The sequence below is a fragment of the Pelophylax lessonae genome (genome assembly GCF_965119305.1).
Source record: "Pelophylax lessonae genome assembly, chromosome: 1".
Lineage (NCBI taxonomy): Eukaryota > Metazoa > Chordata > Amphibia > Anura > Ranidae > Pelophylax > Pelophylax lessonae.
The window spans coordinates 6,767,018-6,791,053 of record NC_138768.1 but is presented as its reverse complement, the minus strand read 5'-3'; the positions used below and the strand labels follow the sequence as shown (position 1 = coordinate 6,791,053).

Sequence of the window (24,036 nt, the reverse complement as noted above, 5' to 3'; positions counted from 1 at the left end):
TAGGCACTTTTTAGGGGCATTTATTGGGTTTTAGGGCTTCAAAATAGTGTTTTTTGATTACCGAAGTTCGGGTCCCATTGATTTCAATGGGGTTCTGAAATCCGGGCCGAACTTTCGGGAAGTTCGGGTGTTCTGGCCGAACCAAACTTTTCAAAAGTTCGATCATCCCTACTGTCTATCATAGGAGCCGGTCCAGGAAGCGGGGCTTCATATGACAGCGACCTCTGGGTAAGCAGGAGATCCCTGATCTGCTTGTAATCCGTCAGCGCTCCCCCCCTCCCCTCTGAGGCAGCCTCTGCCTACAGTTAGTTGGAAGCCACTGAGGCCGTGCCCTCGACTCAACTTCCTTCCTCCCCAGCAAAAAAATAATAATTGTCAGGGGGCAGTGGGCCGCATTGCCTGTGGTTCCGGGCCGCAGGTTGGACATGCCTGGTGTAAGAGAAAGGGGTTAACCAATTTCTCACTAACCTCTGTAGCCAAAGGCACCATGGAGCAACTTATTCTCAAATTCTTGAATGTAGTCATTAATCTGGGCTCAGCCCTCTGCTCCCTCCTCTTCCTGTGTACCCGATCTATGGTTACATGAGAGATTAGAAGTTTAGCAGGCTGCCAAGTAACTCCTGGAAGGTGGATCGGAATGAAAGTATTTCTGCTGGAAACTTTGAGGATTAATTACTCCACAGTGTGTGCACCTACAGAGATGACTAGGAGCTTATCTGAACAAACTCTAGACTTAAACAGGTATGGGCCACCCGTTATAATGTTCAATTGTTCATTGAAAAATTATGAATGTAACTTTGTAAAAGAGACAAGGAAGGAATCCAGCCGCATAACGAGATATAAGTAGAAATATTTACAGAAACAATATTAAGAAATGAAGTTTATCAGGTGATTGCATTCCACACATACACATACATATATTCTATATAGCCAAACATTTGTAGTCACCTGACCATCACACCTATATGGGCTGGTTGGGCATCTCATTTAAAAATTACGATCAATAATTTTGAGTCCCCCCCCCCTCCCTCCTCCATGCCTATAACTGTCTCCACTTTACTGGGAAGACTGTTTACAAGAGTTTGGACCCTATTTGTGGGAATGTGTGCCCATTCAGCCAAAAAAACCTTAGTGAGGTCAGGTACTGATGTTGGATAAGAAGACCTGACTCACAATCAGGCCGAGGTCAGGACTGTGTTCATGACATTTGAGTTCCTCCACCTCAAACTTGTCAATCCAATTTTTAATGGATCTGGATTTGTGCTCAGGGGCAGTCATACTTGAACAGAAAAGGATGAAAGAAAACAATTGCCTACATATACTGTAGAGGGGGGAATGTTCTTGGACCTCTCCTATTCTCAATCTCTACCTCCTCCCTAGGTCATTGGATCAGTCTTCTCACATATCACCAGCTTACTAATAGACATATCAGCCTGGATGTCACACCCCTTCCTTAAACTCAACCTATCCAAAACCAAGCTCATAATATTTCCTCCCCCTCGTGCCTCTTCCCCTGATTTCTCTGTCAAAATCAATGGCTCAACTATCAACCCATCCCCCCATGCCAAGGTCCTAGGTGTAGGTCCTGGACTCTGAACCCGCCTTCTGACCCAACATCCAATCACTGTCCATAGCTTGCCACCTCAACCTCTGCAACATCTCCAAGATACGCCCCTTCCTAACCAATGACACCACAAAGCTTCCAATTCACTCCCTGATCATCCTTTGCCTTGACTACAGCAACTCTCTTCTCCTCGGCTTATCTTTATAGGTTATCCCCCATCAGCCCATCATGAATGCAATGCTGCTGCCAGGCTCATCCACCGCTCAGCATCTGTCACCCCTTTCTGCCAATCCTTCCACTGGCTCCCACTCGCCCAACAAATTAAATTCAAGATACCAACAATAAGTTACAAAGCCATCCACAACTGCCCCCCCCCCCCTACATCACTAACCTAGTCTCAAATGACCAACCAAATCGTTCTCTTTGTTCATTTTAAGACCTCCTGCTGTCTAGTTCCCTTTTCAACTCCTCCCATGCTCGCCTCCAGGAGTTCTCCGGAGCCTCTCCCATCCTATGGAACTCTTTACCCCAATATGTGCGATTATTTCCTACTCTGTCCACTTTCAGATGATCCCTGAAAACTCATCTCCTCAGAGAAGCCTATCTGGCCCCCGCTTAACAACTGCACATTTATTTTCTCCATCAGCCCATCCCCCCACAGTTATTACCTCTTGTATCTCTTGACCCTCCCTCTTAGATTGTAAGCTCTAATGAGCAGGGCCCTCTGATTCCTCCTGTATTGAATTGTATTGTAATTTTACTGTCTGCCCTTATGTTGTAAAGCGTTGTGTAAACTGTCGGCACTCTATAATTCCGGAATAATAATAATAATAGATGGATGGGTGAAGCTGTTTCTGGTACTGCTGATACCGGTACTGGAATGCACTTGTTCTGAAATAAATTTATACTGGTTGGTAATCTTGAAGCTTTCTTTCCTCTAACACACTGACCAGTTTGTGATAGTAAAGTTGTAGCAAGCTGCTTACTGCAGGTGTTGGTTACATTGTGTGATGCTTTGATTGGTCACAGCATAGTTTGGCACCATCCAATGGACAGCGCAGTCACAGTACTTTTCTTGTGCATGCTAGGGGGCGTGTAAGAGCAAGAAAAAAATGAAGCTGAAAATTTGTTCCCCACCCTGTAACATCCACCTTCCATCCACTTATGTACAATAGGCAGACAGAAGGCAGTTAATATACACAAAAATCATAATGATGATGATTTAACAATATTACTGAATGTGTTTAATCTGGTCTACAGCATTATACATTGAATCAATGAGTTACATTTACAGCATTCTTTTCCCCAGCATTGTTCCTCTTGTGTTCAGCTCAGGTTTGAAAAGTAAAATGTAGAGTTTTGGAGAAAACATACACAATAATATTCCAGCACTGGAGGTCAATATGGCGAATATCTCCACAGCCACCATGTATTTCCCTCTGGTGCTCAGATAGGCCGGGATCATGGCAATCCAGACACTGCAGAACACCAGCATGCTGAAGGTGATGTACTTGGCTTCATTAAAACTGTCCGGTAATGTCCTCACCATGAAAGCCAGAACAAAACTCACAGCTGCCAGAAACCCCATATAACCCAACATAGAGTAGAACCCAATAACTGACCCTTCATTACACTGAATGATGATCTTCCCAGGATAGGAGTCCATGTCATACTCCTGAAATGGTGGAGAGATGCAAATCCAGAGAATGCAATTCATAGCCTGAATGGATGAGCAGAATAACATGACTGTATTGGGAAGTTGGACTCCCACCCATTTTCTACAAGAGCTTCCAGGTCTGGTGGCTTTAAAAGCAATGAAGACCATGATGGTTTTGGCTAGGATAGAAGATACTGAGATGGTGAAGGGAACTCCAAAGGAGACTTGTTGCAGCATACAGGTAATATCCACAGGACGGCCAAGGAAGAGGAATACAGACAGGAAACTCAGTATGAGGGAGAGGAGCAGAATGAAGCTGAGGTTCCGGTTATTGGCTCTGACTATGGGAGTGCTCCGAAACCAAAAAAATAGCCCAAGTATAAGGAGAGATGTTATAGCAAATATGACTGAAGATACAGAAAAAAATAAAACCAGAATATCCTCCTCGTATGATAAATACTCAATGACCTTGTCAATACAAACATTTCTAGCTTTGTTAGGCCATTCATTTTCAGGACACTTCTTGCAGAGTTCACTGTCTGTAGAGTAAAAATAAGTGAAAATAACATTAGGCACGGTACACCGAGAATGCAACTATTTGACAGTTTTGGCATTTTCCATGTAATCATTTGCCAGGCCAGTACTTTTAGATAAGTGCAAAACTGTTGAAGGCTTTCTCAGGCAGACAGTTAGTGGAGGATAATTCTCGTTGCTTGCTTGAGAAAGCCTCCAACACTCCCAGAAGGGTCAGAGGTAGAAGAAAAGTGCAGCAATCTTTCCCCAAAAAGTCAGAATGGCGCCATCAGTAATCATTAATTTCATACAATGTAGGGAGATGTTCAGCCTGCAAAGTGTAAAGTGGTTACAGAATCGCTTTAACCAAATTCAGACCGGAGGATTTGTTTGCACAAAGACCAGGCCCCTTTTTTCAATTTGGCACTGCATGACTTTAACTGACAATTGTGCGGTCATGCAATGCTGTACCCAAACAAAATTTATGTCCTTTTTTCCCCACAAACAGAGCTTTCTTTTGGTGGTATTTGATGACCTCTGTGTTTTTTATTTTTTGTGATATTAATAAAAAAATAGCAAACATTTTGAGAAAAAGTGAAATTTTCAACTTTGTCTTTTAAAAAATATCCAATATACTCAATTTATGTCATATATTTTTGCCAAAATGTATTAAGCTACATGTCTTTGACAAAAAAAATCTCAATGAGCGTATTTTTATTGGTTTGCGCAAAAGTTATAGCGTCTACAAACTATGGTGTAAATACTGGAATTTATGCAGCTTTTACTCCCTGACTGTACAACAAATAGATGGGTGTGTTGGCGCTCCCAAGAAACAATGACAATGGGCTCGGATGAATCACTTATTAGAAGTCAAATTGGCAAATTTATTGAAGGCTAAAATGATGATAAAATCTACTGTGATGCCAGCAAATGTCCGACAATGAGGCAATACCTTGAGAGAGGACCCAGAGGTGGGATGGAGACGCCTGTCCGGGTGTGAAGCCTTGATGGTGGAAACAATCCGGGGCTGGAAGAGGAACGGGTGGAGGAGAAGGGGGGGAAAGTACCCCAGCCCCCGCAAATCAATCCGGCCACAAGGATCGTTCAGGCTGCACTGCGGCGTCCACTCCTGACCTCGAGCGGCTGAGATGGCGCCCAGTGACGTCATTTTCCAGCACCATCTCAGCCGCTCCCCCCCCCCCAAATTACCCCTTTTCGGAAAGTAGACACCCTAAGCTATTTGCAGAGAGGAATGTTGAGTGTTTTCCAGATCTCACTTTTTGTCACAAAGTTTTGGAAATTAAAAAAAGGGGAAAAAAATCCTGATTGAAAAAGATAAGAACAATCACACTAAAGATGAAAAACTTTAAGATGAAAGACTTTAGGGATTTAATTTTGCTGTTAGATGAAAACGCTGAGTATGACGATGACTCTGATGTTACTATGCACACCATGAATAGACCTCCAAGTCCTAAAAGCAAAAAAAATTAAGAATAAATCCCAGAAGTTCCCAGATCTTACCCTCCACTCGAATATTTTGGCCTTTCTAGTCGCTACCATTAGCGAAATCAAAAATACGCAATTTAATAAATCCGTGAACAACCTCACTACTGACCAACGACAAGCCCTTACCAGATTGGAAAATAGAACTGATGTGGTTATAAAACAAGCGGATAAGGGAGGCAATGTGGTCCTCATGACGACCGAATACTACGAGGAAATGTGCCTCAGAATAGTGAAAAAATACACTATGGTATACCAAAATATCTGAGAATGTCATCTCTCAATTTACAGTAGAGTTTAAGGAAATGATCAATGAGGCCTTTTGTGGAGGCCTCATTGATCAAAGTACTCACGAATACCTTAACACGCAATATCCCCGTGCAACCACATTTTTTACACTTCCCAAAATACATAAAAATGCTACACATCCCCAGGAAGACCGATCGTCTCCGGCATCGGCTCCCTTACAGAAAACGCTAGCAAGTTTATAGATTTTTTTCTTACCCCACATGTTACTAGACTACCCTCCTATATCAGGGACACACTAGATTTGCTCAAACACGTTGAAGGACTGACTGTCCCTCAGGGGGCTTTCCTTGTCACCCTTGACGTGGAAGCACTTTACTCAAGTATTCCACATAACAAAGGAACAGAAACAGTTAGTATGTTCTTGAGAGAGGAGGACCATAATCAGTGGAAATTCAATGAATTCATTGTACAACTTTTATTTTACATTCTTACACACAACTGGTTCACGTTCGCAGGCTCCCACTACCTCCAGGTGCAGGGGGTTGCGATGGGGACAGGCTGTGCCCCATCGTATGCCAACCTGTACCTGGGGGGGTGGGAGCACGAACTGTGGACAGATGAAAGGTATGCTTCATCCATGGAGGCGGTGCAGTATCTTAATATGGACAGACACACAGGATAAGCTTATTCAATTTGTAGATAACCTCAACATCAATGATTACAACCTTTCATTTACACTCTCTTTTGATAAGCAGGCCATTACGTTCTTGGACTTACGCATCTACATCAATGAAGATCGGTGCTTGGCCACCGACCTCTATTGTAAGGAGACAGCAGGCAACACCTTGCTACATGCAAACAGTTCACACCCCCCTGCTTTAATTCGGAGCATTCCCTCTTCGTGTATGTTTGAATTTTAGTAATTCTTCTGTATGTATTTATATATGTTATATTTGAAATGTATAATTACAATATATGTATTAATTACTTTGCATATGCTATCACTTACAGTGCTCCCTGACAGGCCCCTGAAGAAGCGCATAAGGCACGAAACATGTTGAGCCTGGAGCCATGAATTGTATTAACAGACGGACATAACCTGACTACCCAATACCATTGCAGACAACATCTTACATATGGGAGTAGCTTGCCTTGAATAAGCGCTATCAAGGAGAGTCATTATCTTTTATCCTCCTATGTTATTATAATGGTAGATGGTATTTGTCTGTATTATGCTGTTATACATCATTTGTAAGAATCTGTCCAATATATGCATATGCTGATTATTTATCATGCATTTTAGGGGCTTTTTCCTCCCTTCCCTTGTTTTTAATATGAATATTTTTGTAATAAAAATGTATTGATTTTATGAGACGGTTTTTTGTTCCTATGTGCCATTAAAGTCCACATACATATTCATTCTCCTAGGCTGTGTCATGCTGTACCCTACGCTAATACTCCACTAGTGTGTTGGAAACATTCCCCGATGCAGAAACCAGGTTGGTCAGGACAGAAAGGACAATACAAAACGGGTGTCACGCCTAAATCCGCTTCTGCTACAGACACGACATCTTCTTTGGGGGTGTCTTTGGGTAGGGGTATGCGGGAGGAAATGTGGAAAATGCCTCTCATGCAGCCGGCTCACTGCATCTGGTAGGGGAAGTTGGGCAGGAACACCTCCTGGATACAGGTAGGCTTCGATGATCTATTCCTGGAATTCTCGGAAAGATCCAGCACGTCCTGACGCTTTGTGCAGCACAAAAGCATTCAGCATGGCCAATTGGAATAAATAAACAGACACTTTTTTGTACCAGCATCTGGCTTTATGGGCAATTAAGTACGGCACCAAAATCTGGTCATTGAGTTCCCCCCATCCCATATTAAGGTTATATTCGTGGACACAGAGGGGTTTCTCCAAAACACCAGTTGCCGTAGTAATTTTGATCGTCGTGTCTGCGTGAAGGGAGGACAGAACGAAAACATTCCGTGTATCCCTCCACTTCACTGCAAGCAATTTGTCTGTTTTCAAGCAGGCTCTCTCCCCCCGACTAAGATGGGAATCTACAAGCCATTGGGGGAAGCCCCGGTGATTAGGTCGCACAGTGCCACATGCGCCGATTTGTAATTCGAGCAGGTGACTAAATAGTGGCACGCTTGCATAAAAATTGTCCACATACAAATGGTACCCCTTTCTGAATAAGGGTGACACCAAGTCCCAAACTATCTTGCCACTGCTCCCTATGTAGTCTTGGCAGTTGGGGGCTCCAGAGTGCTATCTTTTCTCTCTTAAACCCGGAAACTTATGCCCCGTACACACGTGCAGATTATCTGAAGACTTGTCTGCAGACTTACCAAAACCATATAATATGAGGTCAAACCTAAACACTTTCAATTTGTATGCAATCCGGCAGGCCCTTGCACTACATAGAAAAGGTAAGTCTGCAGACAAAAGTCTTCAGATAATCTGCACGTGTGTACGGGGCATAACTGTATAGCCTGTGGCCCTGTCACAGAGCTTGTTCAGCTTGACCCCGTATCTGGCACGCTTGCTGGGGAGGTACTGTTTCATAGCAAGGCGGCCAGTAAACTTAATCAGGGACTCATCAATGCAGACAACTTGTTGGGGGGTAAACAAGGCTGAAAACTCCTGATTGAAGTGGTTTACAAGGGGCCGAATTTTGTGGAGCCGGTCTTTTTCAGGGTCTCCCCAAAGGACGACAGATTTCATTGTTGTTGAAGTGCATGAACCCCAGAATTTACTTGTATCTCGCCCTGAACATGGAGGCAGAGTACACGCACATATGGTGAATTGGGTTAGTGGACCAATATAACCGCAACTCCTTTTGGTTATGCCCATGTTAATGGAAAGGGCCAGAAAGGTTTTAAACTCAGAAACCTTTATAGGTTTCCAGCCCAATTGTCTGGTAAGGGACGAATTTGGGTTGGCGTCAATGTATTGACCAGCGTATAAATTGCTTTGATCCACAATAGATCTGAAAAGATCTTTCATGAAAAACAGCTCATAAAAATTCAGGGGAGTAAAATTTGCTGTTTCCACGTGGATTCCAGGTTGGGCAGTGAATAAGGGAAGTACGGGCGCTGTAGTATCAGTGGGCTGCCATTTAGGATATGCCAGCGCATCAGGGAGGGCACTATGGGCTCTACGGCCTGTCTTTGAATTTGCGGTGGCTGCGGGCCACTACTTGTGCTATTCACCGCACCAGCTTCAACTGCACTTATGGGCACTCGCCACGTCACCAAGTGTTACTGCAGTGCTGGTTGTTCTAGGTCCAGGGTGTACTAGGCCGCTGGTGCTTGCCAGTTCACCAGAAGGCTGAGCGGCATTAGTATCGACACTCTGCTCCATACAAGCACCCTGCAATTCTTGCACCTCAGCAACTCCAGAATGGGGTCGGGTACGCCTGATCTTAACAGGGACCCATCTGTCATCTGAGCTATCTGTCAGGGAGCCATTGTTCTCTACAGGCTCGTATACTGACCCCGATTCTGCCAGTGAGGCTTCCCCATCGCTCTCATCTGACACGGTCAGTCTACTGTAATCCTCTGCACTACTGTACCACCGTTTGGACATTTTAGCAACTAAATTTACCGGTACAGTAGTGGGACTCACAGGTAAAAAAAGCACCTGGTTGTCAAGGACTATTTCAACCGCTACCAAAAAAACTGCTAATGCTAGCAGGGATCAGGCCTGACTCTGCTAACACAGCGATTTTATGTGTTTTGTGTTTTTTGGAGGTGACAGTAATCTATTGATTACTGCACTTGCCTGGGTGGGGTGGGGTAGGCTGGGTGCTGGCAGGAATCAGTGCTGATCATGCAAACACCACGTTTTGGGAACACTAAACTATGGGGACGCTAGTATAGTTCTGATCAGATCAGATATTGATCTGTTCAAACATTATACTAGTAATGGAGGTGTATGTGTGTGGTAATCAAGGGGTTAACTAATATGTCTAACTATGCGCTGGGGATCTGCGCATAGAGAGCGGGTCATTTCTGTGCCTGTGTTTACATTACACAGGCACAGGTCAGTCTCTGATTGGGCAGAAACAATCAACAGGTCCAGAATAAAAATCATTGGCCTGGACCTGATGACTGATCAGTTCTGAGCCCAATCAGACCATCAGCGGGGCTGGGGCAGCGCGAGAGCGAGCGACGTTATAAAACTGCGGCGGGCGGTTGGTAAGTGGTTAAAGGACTTTAAAAAATATAATTTTCTAATTCTAATCTAATTTAAAGAAATATAAAGCTTACCGGATTGGTTTGACATTTCTCCTTCTGAACATGGAGCACAATTATAACAACATGAGTGAAATCCTTCTCTTACAGATTGTCTGAACCCTGGAAGACATTCCTCGGAGCATCGACCCCTTGGGACCTAAGTTAATATGGAAAGATATGAACTATTCAAGAGTAAAACTACAGATATAATAATGTGGGTAAGCCAAGCCTCTGGTGATTAAAATAATGTAGAATGCATACCCAGGTGGAAACACATGAACCATTCTAGAAGGTGGCCCTTCAGTAGTCTGGATACCACAGCATCATTTCTGAACCAGAAGACAGTAGTAGACATCTAATGCCTCGTTTCCACTGAGCGGATCGGTTCGGGTCGGTTCGGTACGGTACGCTATTTTGGGTGTTTCCATTATGAAAGTGGCCCATACAACCGAACCAAACCGCACCATTCCTGGTCCTGCTTCAGATGTAGGGCCATAGGAAATGGTACGGTACGGTTAGGGTGGAGCTACTGGCGTCACACGATAGATTCCACTGATTGGCGGACAGGGAAACTCCAATGCTCACGTCAAATGAAAGAGCAAAACAAACACCTCATTTGGTGTAAACCCTGCATGGTCCCTGGTGGCCCGACTTGCAGTGGAAACGCTCACCTGAATAGACCGGACCATTCTAACCCTTCCAAACTGTACCGAACTGAACCGTTCCGCTCAGTGGAAACGAGGCATAAGAGTACTAGCAGAATCCTTTCATTAGAAAGGTTACAGCAACAAAACTATCAGTACAAGCAAGAGAAAATCTCCTTCAAAATAAAGAGAAGAAAACAAATATCCATGTATCTCTAGTAACCTCATACAACCCAGCACTAGTAGAGATATTCAAATAGATGAAAACCATCATAACAGAGGCCAGAACCCTGAAAGGAATATTCCAACAACCATCAGTGCTGACCTTCAGGAAACCACAAAACCTCAAACATAAATTAATCAGCAGGAAGCTTCATTCTGAGGAGAGGAACTCAAGAAACGGAACACGACCTTGCAACAATAAATGCTGCAAACTGTGCTGCCACATAAATATATTAAACATTGTCAAACAAAAGGAACCTTCAGCATTACAGGATCATACAGCTTGGTCTACAGTAATGGAATGGACTTCATTCAATGCAGCAAGTACAAGCATGGATCACACATTGGTGAGACAGGAGAGAAGTTACAAAGTGCATTTCTCTAGACACAATAAAAGAACATAAAGAAGAGGATTACTGAGCATCAGTGGAACATCATTTCCCACAACCAGACCATTCTACGAAAGATATGGAAGATTTGGTTCCTAAAGGGACTTTTTAAAAAATCCTCATAAAAATCTTTGAACTACGAATGAAAATTTTGTTTGACAAAAAAAAAGTAATGAAAGTCTGAAAGTATTTTAAATCACTACTAAACAATTTTATCACCATTCTCATCTTTGTGACTTTTCCACCGCTCCCCTGTACTGCTTGGATTTTATAAAATTGAGGAATCTCTCATTTGCTGTTGTTGATCAAATAGTTTCATGACCATGTTTGTCTCTCAGTGACACAAGGCTGTCCAAGCCCAGAGACACAAAAACAATAGCCAAACCAAGATACTACCTCCACCATGCTTCATACAGATGGGGGTTGGGGGGGGGGGGGTGGCAATATGCCTTATTTGCTTCCAGAAAAAAAATGTCATTTCATGTTCTATTATGCTGTCCTTTATTGTATTCGTTCACAGAATAGTGCTCTGTAGCCATTGCGGCCATTTTAAAACTTTAGGTGTAGTTGTTAGTTATGCTTTTGTGGCTCTTTTGTCTTCATGCATCTTACAATTCTCTATCCAAAATCCTCTCCAGCGTCTTTTGATTGGTAGTAGAATAGACTCTACCAGACATTGATTGGTCTTTTTAATAGAGCAGAACACCATTGAGCCACACCTCAAGCTTCTCATTGATTCAGATTCCCCTGACTTTGATGACTCACTCCCACTACCGTGACCTATAGATTATATAGGACTTACAAGTCATAGTCCTCTCTAGGGACCCCCATTCCTTTTGACCCCCTCCTACCCCCTTCCTTACCCTACCTCACTTAGTTCCTTCCATCTCTAACCCCCCCTCCTCCCCCTCCCTCCAACTCGTTAAGCATCTTACCTGTAATGCGGCTGAGATAAAAAGTCAGTTTAATTCCCTTCTACCCCCTTCCCCTTTTCCTATGACTAATTTTACAGCCTAGTTTCAATTCAATTCCAACTGTGAGGGGTTTACCCTCTTTACCATATGTGTTGCATAGCATTGCTTGACTGGAACTAGTTTTCTCTTCTTTGTCTTTGACTAAAGTTATGATGTTATGATGTTCTGATAACATATTATTCGAAGTTTCCTGATTTCACTCTTGTTTTTTGTCATGTGTAATAATTGTTCCCTGAAATATGCTTAATAAAAATATATGAACAAGAAAGAGATTCAGACATACTCAATGTTTTTCTATGAAGGACTTTGATTGCTTCAACTAGTTGTCCACCAGTATACTGTGTATGACAATGTAGAATGCTGTGTGAGATATTTTGTTACTAGATTTTTTATTTATTTGGTTGCACTCATGGAGAAATCCAATTATTTTTGTGTGTTTTTTCCTTTTACAGTCAGATTAATTCAGAAGGCCTGGGTAGAATCTGGCCATGGATAATACTGGTGGTCATTCGACTCCAAATCTTCTATGAATAGGAGTCAGGGTCCTTCTATGAGTGTCTATGTCCCGGTCTGTGTGATGAGGAGGGGGGTAGCTAGTAGTAGTCAGTCACATTCAGTTGGATTTGTTCTGTAATGTAGAAGATGTCTTGTAGTTCATCTATTCTTCAGTTATAATGAGTGATGGGAACATATCCCAACATTTATATCCACACAGCTATTGCTGACACCTTCATCTAATCACCATGGAATTAGTCAGGGAAGATGTTGGCTGTCTAAGAACATGATGGGATGAGGGAGTTTTGTCTGCAGATGGGCTTTAGGGTCAAAACTAATATGTTTCTTGTATAAGTTCTGAATCAGCTTCCCAGTGTAACTCACCTTGTCTCCTTTCCATGATATGTGCTCTGATTGTAGTGTAAGTTGCTGACCCTCTGAAGGGGTCCCATCAAAGTGGCCCACATGCATCCAATCAGTGGTATTTGTACTTGTAATTCTTGTAATCCAATTTACAATTTCCAGTGGGATGGGCAGTTCTCCTTTATCATTAAAAATCATGACCCTGCCATTCGGATCCTTGGACCGAACTTCTTTTACATAGCGGGACAGCTTAAATAAATGACAGAAATGATTATAGGTAACAAGCATATAGAATGTTTAGCAATTTTTTGACTTTTTATCTAGTTCTATCTTATTTAGAAAATGCAATTGGGATGAGAGGATCTGTTTGCTGAGCACTTATAATCAGATACATTTTATTGGGGCTAATTATAAACAATTTGCATTGCGAATGTGAACGTTCCAGAGATAAATCAATAATTCCACCCCTTTACAATACACTGGCTCAGCCTCATCTTGAATATAAAGTTCAATTTTGGTCACCAATAGGGTTGAGCGAACCCGGACTGTATTGTACGGGTTCGTACCGAACTTTTGGGTATTCGGTACCTGGACCCGAACCCGGACATTTCACTGTATGTTCGGGTACTGTCCGTTGTTCAGTAATGTTATTTTAATGTTTTGGCGCGGTTTTAATGCAAGGCAGCCAATCAGCAAGCGTTTAGCTAGTGTGCCCTAGAAGCCATCACAGCCATGTCTACTAATGGCATGGCTGTGATAGGCCAGTGCAGCATGTGACCCAGACTCTATATAAGCTGGAGTCACACAGCGCCGCACGTCACTCTGCTATAACTATACTAGGGAGAGGTTCCTGACTGCTGCTGCCGAGGGACAGATAGGACTTTACTATAGGGCGAGGCTGGAGAGATTGCTTGTAGGGAAAGCATAGGAGGAAAAATCTGCTTTATCATACAGCGATCTACATTGATTTGATTTTGTGGGGTTCAGTTAACAATGTTTTTGCCCGGAGGGAGAGATAGGAGATTACTGTAGGGCCAGGCTGGAGAGATTGCTTGTAGGGAAAGCATAGATAGGAACAATCTGCTTTAATCAGACAGCGATCTACATTGATTGTATTGTGTGGGGGTGCAGTGAGCAATCTTTAAGCCCTGACCTGAGCCAAGTGAGGAGGAGAAGGGAGAAACAAAAACATTTTATCAGTCTGTTAGGCATGCGGTGCTGCACATTTCATGCAAGCTCGTTGCATATGTGTGTGCTTAATCTGCATTTAAAAAAGAAAAAACTTTTTTTCCTTCATATTTAACTTTAAAGACTGATTGTCAGACAGACATTGCTTTTCTAACCTGCTCTTCAAAAAGCACCAATGTGAGGGGAAATTATTTTACAGTATTTAGGGTAAAGAAATTATTTTTCAGTTTTTCATTCATACATTACAGTGAGATACACCCATTGCATACTGTTGTATTGCGCTTTGCAATAAAAAAAAACGATTTAGGGGACAAAAGAGTTTATTGCTGCCCTGTCCGCGTATGTTACAGTGAGATACATCCCCATTGCATACTGTTGAATTGCGCCTTGCAATAAAAAAACATTTAGGGGCAAAAAAAAGTTTATTGCTGCCCTGTCCGCGTATGTTACAGTGAGATACACCCCATTGCATACTGTTGAATTGCGCCTTGCAATAAAAAAAAAACATTTAGGGGCAAAAAAAAGTTGATTGCTGCCTTGTCTGCATATGTTACAGTGAGATACACCCATTGCATACTGTTGAATTGCGTCTTGCAATAAAAAAAACTATTTAGTGGACAAAAGAGTTTATTGCGGCCCTGTCTGCATATGTTACAGTGACATACACCCATTGCATACTGTTGCATTGCGCCTTGCAATAAAAAAACTATTTAGGGGACAGAAAGATATTAAATTGCGGTTTAGTCTGTATCTGTACATGTGAGATACACTCGTTGGATACTATTGTTCTAGTCTGCTATTCAATAAACACCCATTTAGGGAAAAAAATATTACATTGCGGCTTAGTCTGCATATTTTACTGTGAGATTAACTCGTTGGATATTGTTGTTCTAGTCCGCTATTCAATAAACACCCATTTAGGGGAAAAAGATTACATTGCGGCCTAGTCTGCATATGTTACAGCGCAACAAAGCACACAGGTCTCGCATGGAGGCCCAGTTACTGGTGGTGAAGTGGTGCTGTTCCGCAGAGTGACTCATGCGTGCGTGCTGCAGCTAAAACTCCACTATGGCCTGCTGCTGCTCGCACGGTCTGGCCAGCATGTGCAAGGTGGAGTTCCATCTTGTGGGCACATCACATATGAGGCGGTGAGCAGGAAGGCCAAAGTTACGCTGCAGCGCTGACAGGCGAGTAGCAGCAGGGTGAGAACGCCGAAAGTGAACACAGATAGCCCACACTTTCTGCAGCAGCTATGACATATCAGGGTAATTTCTAAGGAACCTCTGCACCACCAAATTCAGCACATGCGCCAGTCAAGGGATGTGTGTCAAACCGGCTAGGTCCAGAGCTGCTATGAGATTTTGCCCATTATCGCACACCACCAGGCCAGGCTTGAGGCTAACTGGCACCAACCACTCATCAGTCTGCTGTTCAATGTCCCTCCACAACTCCTGCGCGGTGTGTGGTTTTTCCCCCCAAACAGGCAAGTTTTAAAACTGCCTGCTGTCGTTTACCCCTGGCTGTGCTGAAGTTGGTGGTGAAGGTGTTACGCTGACCGGATGAGGAGGCGGTAGAGGATGAGGAAGCGGAGTAGGAGGAGTTAGGAACAGGAGGCAAACTGAAGCGCACTGCAATCCTCTGTGGTGGAAGGACATGCGCCAAACTGCTATCCGCCTCAGGCCCAGCCACCACTGCATTTACCCAGTGTGCTGTTAGGGAGATATAACGTCCCTGACCACGCTTACTGGTCCACATATCCGTAGTTAGGTGGACCTTGCCACAGATGGCGTTGCGCAGTGCACACCTGATTTTGTCACCCACTTGGTTGTGCAGGGAAGGGATGGCTTGCCTGGAAAAGTAGTGTTGGCTGGGCACGAAGTACTGTGGGACAGCCACCGCCATAAGGCTTTTAAAACTCTGCGTCTCCAACAGCCGGAATGATAGCATTTCAAAGGTCAGGAATTTTGAAATGCTGGCATTCAGGGACAGGGATCGCGGGTTGGTAGGGGGGTACTTCCTCTTCCACTCCAGTGCTTGGGAGATAGAAAGCTGAATGCTTCCATGGGACATTGTGGAGATGATTGTTGGTGACCCAGGTGGTGGTGTTGCTGGCAGATCCTCTGTTTGCGGGGTGGCAGGTGCCACTGTCACTACAGAGGTGGATAAAGAGGCGAGACTGCAGCAGCAGAAGAGGAAGCAGGAGGAGCCAGAGACCTTTCTTGGTTTTTGAGGTGTCTACTCCACTACAGCTCGTGCTTTGCACTTAGATGCCTGGTCATGCAGGTTGTGCTCGGGTTGAGAAGGTTTATGCCTCGCTTCAGGCTCTGATTGCACAGCGTGCAAACCACTCGTGTCCTGTCATCAGCACATTGTCTGAAGAACTGCCACGCTAGGGAACTCCTTTCCGCTGGCTTTGGTGTGCTCGGTCCCTTGCTGCGTTGGGCAGTAGCAGGTGTAGTGTCTAGGACACGGCCGCTCCGCTTTTGCACCCTGCTCCCTCTTCTGCTGTGCTGGTGGCTCTGTGCGACCACCGCCTCTTCCTCTAAACTACTCAGGTCACCTGCATGACGTTCATTCCATGTGGGGTCGAGGACCTCATCGTCCTCTATATCATCTTCCACGCAGTCTTCACCCCTGCAACCCTTGTCGTCTCCACAATTCTGAATTCCGCAGCAGTTGGCACCTGTGTTTCGTCATTATCTGAGACGTGCTTCGATGGTCCTCCCATGAACTCATCTTGAGACATAAGTGGTTGGGCATCGGTGCACTCAATCTCTTCCACTTCTGGGGCAGGGCTAGGTGGATGGCCCTGCGAAACCATGCTAACAGAGTCATCAAAAAGAAGAAGAGACTGCTGCATGACTTGGGGCTCAGACTGCTTGGCTGATTTGCAAGGGGGTGAGGTGAAAGATTGAGGGAAAACGGCTGCAGGTGGCAACTCTGACCTTTCAGCAGAAGACTTGGTGGGAGACAATGTGAAGGAACCGGAGGCACTGTCAGCAACCCAATCTACTATCGCCTGTACTTGTTCTGGCCTCAATACTGCTGTAAGGTTCTGTCACCTACTCACAGCTGAGAAAGGTGTTTCACTTGTGCGTGTAGCTGCCACAGATCAACCATGTCCTCTCCTTGAAACAGGAGCTCCACCAGCAGCACCACCCAGCACTAACATGGTGGAGCAGTATGTGTGCACACGCCTAGACGTACTGAATGACGGGTCTGTCCCCTTCAACTTCTGGGGCTCCAAATCGGGCACATGGCCTGAGCTTGCCCTTTACGCCTTGGAGGTGCCAGCCTGCCCTGCAGCCAGTGTATTATCTGAACGTTTATTTAGCACGGCTGGGGGTGTTATCACAGACAAGTGCAGCCGCCTGTCCAGAGCCCATGTGGATAAGCTCACGTTCATTAAAATGAACCAGCCATGGATCCCACAGGACTTGTCCGTACCTTGTGCAGAATAGACATGTATACCGGCCTTACCCAGCCATTGTATTTGATCTTTCTAACTCTTTTGGGGTGTACCCTAATTTAAAAAGAAATTAAATTAAAAACAAAAACCAGTGTTGGCTACCACGTCCTCCTCCACCGCCGCTTCCACCTACACCGCCACATCCACCGCCACCTCAACCCCCTACTCCATATGGGCCTCGTCCTCCTCCTCCACCACTGCCGCCGCTTCCACCTACACCGCCATATCCTCCGCGACCTCAACCTCCTACTCCATATGGACTTCGTCCTCCTCCTACATCATTCAAGATGATTATTTTTTATTTTTATGTTTTTTATGTTCTTTTTAGTTATTTCCCTATCCACATTTGTTTGCAGAGCACTTGCCATGCTCTTACGATGATTTTGCTGCCATTTGCAGCCCTCTAGCCCATTCCATGTTTGTTTTAGAGGCATTTTAGTGCTCAAAAGTTCGGGTCTCCATTGACTTCAATGGGGTTCGGAATTTGGACAAAGTTCGGGTTAAGTCCGGGTCACGAACCCGGACTTGTTTTTCAAGTTCGGTCGAACCCGCCGAACCCGAACATGCAGGTGTTTGCTCAACTCTAGTCACCAATCCTCAGAAAATATGCCAATGAATTTAAAAAAAGTTCAGCAAAGGGCAACAAAATGAAAAAGGAGCTTAGCTATGAGGACTGATAGATTACAGTTGTTCACTCTGGAGAAGAGGCACTTAAAGGGTAATTTCACTTTGATGAGAAAAAAAATTTGCAAATAAAAAAATAAATAATAATATAGTGTATACAATTGCTCAAGTCATATTGTATTGAATGTTATTAAAAATTCCTGTAATTGGGGGGCGTGGCTACCGTCCGTCAAGATGGACGCCTGAGCAGCTCGCTCCTCACACCCACCGGGTAAGATTGATGACAGCTGCGTTGCCTGCACCCATCCACCACTCCAACTGCACCCTAACACCTCAGGGTACCTCCAGCCATTACCCACCCCAGAAACTCACAAGTTTCTACCCGTTGGTGACTCGGCGGCTCCAGCAAAATAGCGGCGGCTCACCAATCACTCAGTCCACCGCCGAACCTCTAGTGGGGACTTCTCACAGCTCTGTGGACATAATCACAGGAAGAAATGTTGATCTCCCTGCATCTGGACAGAATATACCCACATTCCAGAGTTCAATCAAGTCAAAGCCATGCAGAGAAGTCTCAGAAGAAGCTGGCAATGATATGCTTGGTGAGGTAAGCACAGATCCTTCCTGTACAAATACTTCTTCATTACGAGATCCCAATGTCTCAATTCCTACCAGTGGACAGTCTGTCTCTGATACCATGAGGAAAGATATGCTGCTCTCTCTGAGAGCTTCCTAGCAAAAAAGATATAATGTCCTGTATATAACAAACAGGCTTGAGTTACATGATCTGGGCGACAGCGAAAAAGAAAAGTTAGCAGATCTGGAGGATAGATTCAGGAGCAATAATTTAAAAATCAGGGACGTTTCGGAATCAGTACAAAACTTGCAACTACCTCACTTTGTACGTGAGTTGTTCCTAGCATTGATATTAGTGATGAGCCGAACAATCCCCGGCTTGGTTTGCACACCGCAAACATGGGAAAAGTTTGTTCGAACAAACATACTCCATTGAAGTCTGTGGGAATCGAACGTCAAAAATCAAAAGTCCTCATTTTGAAGGCTTAAATGGAAGTTATTGCCCAAAAAAGTGTATGGGAGCCAGGGTACTGACCTGGGGAACATGTAGCAATGCAAATATCTTTTAAAAACGATCAGATTTAAAGGAGCACTGATTTAATGATTTTACTGAAGCTTAAAGTGAAACTATAAAAATAAAAAACTCCTTTAAATATCGTGCCTAGGGGTTCCCCTTAATGTGCTTGTAAAATAGCGCATCTCTACGATGTATGTAGCCTGCTTCAGCAATACTGACATTTCTAAAGGAAAAAATATCATATACAAATATACATACAAATTACAAATCGCATGTACTTGTCATACGGGTGCAGAAATATTAGGCCTTGGTTGTTGGTGGTGCCTGAACACTGTAACCCCTCGCAGTTACTCTTGCTGGGCGCAGGAACGGACCCTTCTGGTAAAAATTCAATACAAATTTGAAATTGCATGTACTTGTCAGTTGTCATAGAGGTGCAGAGAAATTGGGCCTTGGGTGTTGGTGGTGCCTGAACACTGCAACTCCTCGCAGTTACTCTTGCTGGGCGGAGGAACGGACCCTACTGGTAAAAATTCCATACCAATCTGAAATTGGCAAAGATCAAGTGTTGTATGTGTCCTTATCAGACATTTAGTGGGGGTGCTGTGCTGTCATCTGACCTGGCCAAGGTTGGGTGTCGGCTATGCAAACCTACTGGAGTGATGGGGACCTGGAAGGTTAGTATCGGCAGGAGCTGAAACTGAAATTGGGCCTTTGCTGTTGGTGGTGCCTGAATACCGTACCCCCTCACAGTTATTCTTGCTGGGCGCAGGAACGGGACCTGCTGTTAAGAATTCCATAAAAAATTAAAAAATTGCATGTACTTGTCATACAGGTGCCAAAAATTGGGCCTTTGCTGTTGGTGGTGCCTAAACACCATAACCCCTCACAGTTACTCTTGCTGGGAGCAGGGCACAGGGACAGGGCCTGCTGTTAAAAATTACATACACAATTTAAATTGTATGCACCTGTCATACAAGTGCAGAAAAATTAGGCCTTGAGGGTTGGTAGTGATCTAAACCAAAAATATTTTTGGAAGCTAACAATCAAGGTTGAGGAATAGGATAGACAGCATATGCAGTCTTAAAGGGATGGCAGACCCCTAGCAAATTCAATCAGTTACATCAGCATCAGGGGCTTGATAGCTGCTGTTGATCAGGGACTGATTCATTTTGATAAAGGTCAGCTGGTCAACAGAGTCTGTGGATAGACGCACTCTTTTGTCCATCACAAAACCTCCAGCAGTACTGAACGCCCATTCAGAAAGCACGCTGGAAACAGGACATGCCAGTAGCTCCATTGCATATTGAGCAAGTTCTGGCCAGTGGTCCATCCTCTAGACCCAGTAACCCAGTGGATGCTCACTTGGAAAGGTCACCAAGTCTGCTCTTGCCCCTTGATAATCATGCACCATATGATGGAGACACTGCCGATGGTTGCTTAAACCTAACAGCCCTGGGTGCTGCTGAGGACTAAAGAACAGTTTAAAGGCATTCGTCAGCTGGCCGCCTTCTCCACCGCTCCTCCTTTGGCTGAATGATGCCTCAGAAACACATCCGGAGAATGTTAACCTCCCAGTGTCTGGAAAGGTGTTACACAAATTTTTTTTCAAGGCCTCCTCAAGATGTTTCATCTTCTGCTCCCTCTGCAAAGGCAGGATGAGCTCTGCAACTTTACCCTTGTAATGTGAATCAAGAAGGGTTGCCATCCAGTAATTATCCCTCTCCTTTATAGCACAAATCCTTGTGTCCTTTCGCAGGCTTTGAAGAATCAGGGAGCCCATGCAATGTAAGTTTGAGGAGGCATGAACTTCTGAGTCCTCTGGGTCACTAAGGATGACATTATCAGAATCAACCTCTCCCCAACCACGTATAACTCCAGGGGTTTCTGGGGAATGACAACCATCCCTTGAAGACTGCTGTATACTATCCTCTATATCCATGCTGCCACAATCCTCCTCCTCCTCTTTCTCTTCCTCTTCCTCCTGTGTGTTTTGTGTCCTTACAGGCATGATATCTGCATAAAGGGGGCCTTGTGAGGAAAGGAAGTCCTCCTCTTCCTCCTGCTGTTCTGCCTCAAGTGCCCTGTCCATGATTCCACAAAGCGTGAGCTCCAGCAGGTAGACTAGAGGGATAGTGTCACTGATGCATGCATTGTCCCGGCTCACCATCCTTGTGGTCTCCTCAAATGGTGACAGTATGATGCATGCATCCATTATCAAAAGCCACTGGCGTGGCGAAAAAAAGCCAAGCTCCCTTGAGCCTGTCCTTGTGCCATACTCACACAGGTACTCATTGATAACTCTCTGCTGTGTGTGCAGCCTTTGCAGCATTGCCAATTTTGAGTTCCATCTGCTGGGCATGTCACAAATGAGGAGGTTGGTGGACAGGTTGAATTCCCGTTTAATGTCAGATAGCCGAGCACTGGCGTTGTATGAATGCCAGAAATGGCCACAGACCTTTCTGGCCTGCCTCAGGAGATCTTGTAAACCCGGGTATATGGTCAAGAAATGCTGCACCACCAGCTTCAGGATATGTGCCAAGCATGGAACATGTGTCAAGTGTCCCTGATGGAGGGCTGAGAGAAGGTTGGTGTCATTGTCACATACAACCATCCCTGGCTCAAGCTGTCACGGCGTCAGCCATCTCTGAGCCTGCCCCTGCAGAGATGACAGAATCTCTCCCCTGGTGTGACTCCTATCCCCTAGACATAGCAACTGAAGCACTGCATGGCATCTTTTAGCCTGACTGCTTGCGTAGCCCCTTGAATGCTTAGGGAGCATTGCTGCTTCAGAGGACAATTGAGCAGAAGAGGACATGTAGGAAGAAGAAGAGGAGGCCAGATGTGGAAGAACCAGCACCAGCTTTTTGAAGGCGTGGTGGCAAAACAAGCTGCAACACTGAACCCTGTCCTGCATCCTTCCCAGTTGCCAGCAGAGTAACCCAGTGCACTGTGAAGGAAATGTAACGTCCCTGTCCATGCCTGCTGGACCAAGAGTCAGCAGTAATGGGAACCTTCCTGCTGACTGCTCTGTCCAATCAGGCCAAAACACTACCCTACTACTGACCCTATACTACTGACCCTCTGCTGCCAGGTTGGCTTTATTCCAGCCAGTTTGAAATTGGAATTCATTCGCTTGCCTTCTGTCCAGTATTGCCAGTTCTGAGTACCTGTTACTACTGCTTTATTTGTCCAATCTGCTTGAGGGTCATTTATGTCTGGTAAGCAGATAGAATATCCACAGGGTGACTGCTGTTTGTTTTCACCTCTCACTTCCATCATGGACTCATATTATTGATGCTTAATGTTTATTTATTATTGTAACTGTGCTCCCAATTGGATGATGGACTTTTAACTGTTTATTAATTTATTTTGCATTGGCACTACCTTATTGTTTACATGTATTCTTAGGTGTGAAATCTTGCCTTTATGGTTGGCTGCCTTATAATCCTATTTTATTTCATTTATGTGTTCCTAAGTGGAAATTACTCTGCTCTCTATATCTTGATGCTGATGACAACCTCTCCTCCTCTTCTCTTAGTATGAGCTTGTTTAACCTGCCCCACCTTTACATAACTCCCACATGGGTACATGTTTACCCATATTTACCCATTCATGCTCCTTACTGGATTTGAAACACCTCTCCCTAGATCTTAAGTAACTCCCCCCCTGAATTAGCACAGAGGACATAACATTCCTTCATCCCATCCTCCTGTATATCCTACACTGGAAGTAGTCTTCACTTAACTACTTGTTATTACATTGACCTCACACGATTTGGAACCCTCTTGTCACAAACCTCTGACATCAACCACTCTCCCATACGACGAGAATACTCTAATTCTCATTGACCCTTACCGGTTTGTTTACCCTTTCTCTAGGTTGAACTAGCTGGTCTATATTCACCACCTGTTTACTACCCTCTATCCTCCCAAACCCCCTTCCCCCCACTCTCTTTCCTCCTCTATCGCCCCCTTCTTCCTCCCCCTTCATCGCCCACTTTCCCCCCTCTCTTTCCCCCTTCCCCCCCGCCCCCTTTTTTTCCACTCTCTTTGTGTGAAACATACGCCTCCCGCTCTAATCCTAAATACACAGACATTATGCCTTACTCTCACAACTCGGCCAATCAGGCCAAACTATCAGTGGTTTCCATTAGCGCAAAATGCCTCAATATCCCTGGGAAACACAGTAAAGTACTTTCTGTGATGCAGAATCTCAAAGCAGATGTCATTTTTCTCCAGGAGATGCACTTTAAAACAAATTCCATTCCCAAACTTGCAAACCATTTCAACCCACATCCTATCATGCTACCAATAACCTGGCCAAAACAAAAAGGAGTCTCTATAGTACTCTCTAAAAATCTAGATTGGCAATTTAATGATTTTCTTCTAGACGCAGACGGTCGTTACTTAATTTTGAAAGGTCACATTCAAAATCGCCCAATCACATTTGCCAACATATATAGTCCCAACAAAGCCCAGGTCACATTTTTCAGAGACTTCTCTCAGACCCTCGCTAGCTTTCAAGAGGGCCTGACAATACTTGGAGGTGATTTCAACCCAGCCCTGAATCCTTCAATAGATACCTCGACAGACTCCACACAACTCATGTACAGGGCACTTCGCCAATTTAAGATACAATTGCAATCCCTCCAATTACACGACACTCCCTACACCTCAATGATAAGGACTATACCTTTTACTCCATCCCCCATAATAAATATTCCAGAATAGACTATCTGTTCCTGTCGCAAAATGACTTACCCTACCTCCCTAAGGCCACTATTGAACCAATGTTTCTTTCTGACCATCATCCAGTTTCCCTCAGCCTGACTTTCCCAGACAAAA

General features: G+C 44.4%; 1 protein-coding gene across 1 annotated transcript; it reads right to left on the bottom strand.

Annotated features, from left to right (window-relative positions):
* Nucleotides 1–2,852: 2,852 nt before the first annotated feature.
* Nucleotides 2,853–13,013, bottom strand: LOC309551867 (vomeronasal type-2 receptor 26-like; the record flags this gene model as incomplete). The annotated part of the gene is made up of 3 exons (XM_082252581.1): nt 2,853–3,760; nt 9,762–9,885; nt 12,837–13,013. 3 exons carry the CDS (start codon nt 13,011–13,013, stop codon nt 2,853–2,855), a joined length of 1,209 nt encoding a protein of 402 aa, XP_082108707.1.
* Nucleotides 13,014–24,036: the final 11,023 nt, after the last annotated feature.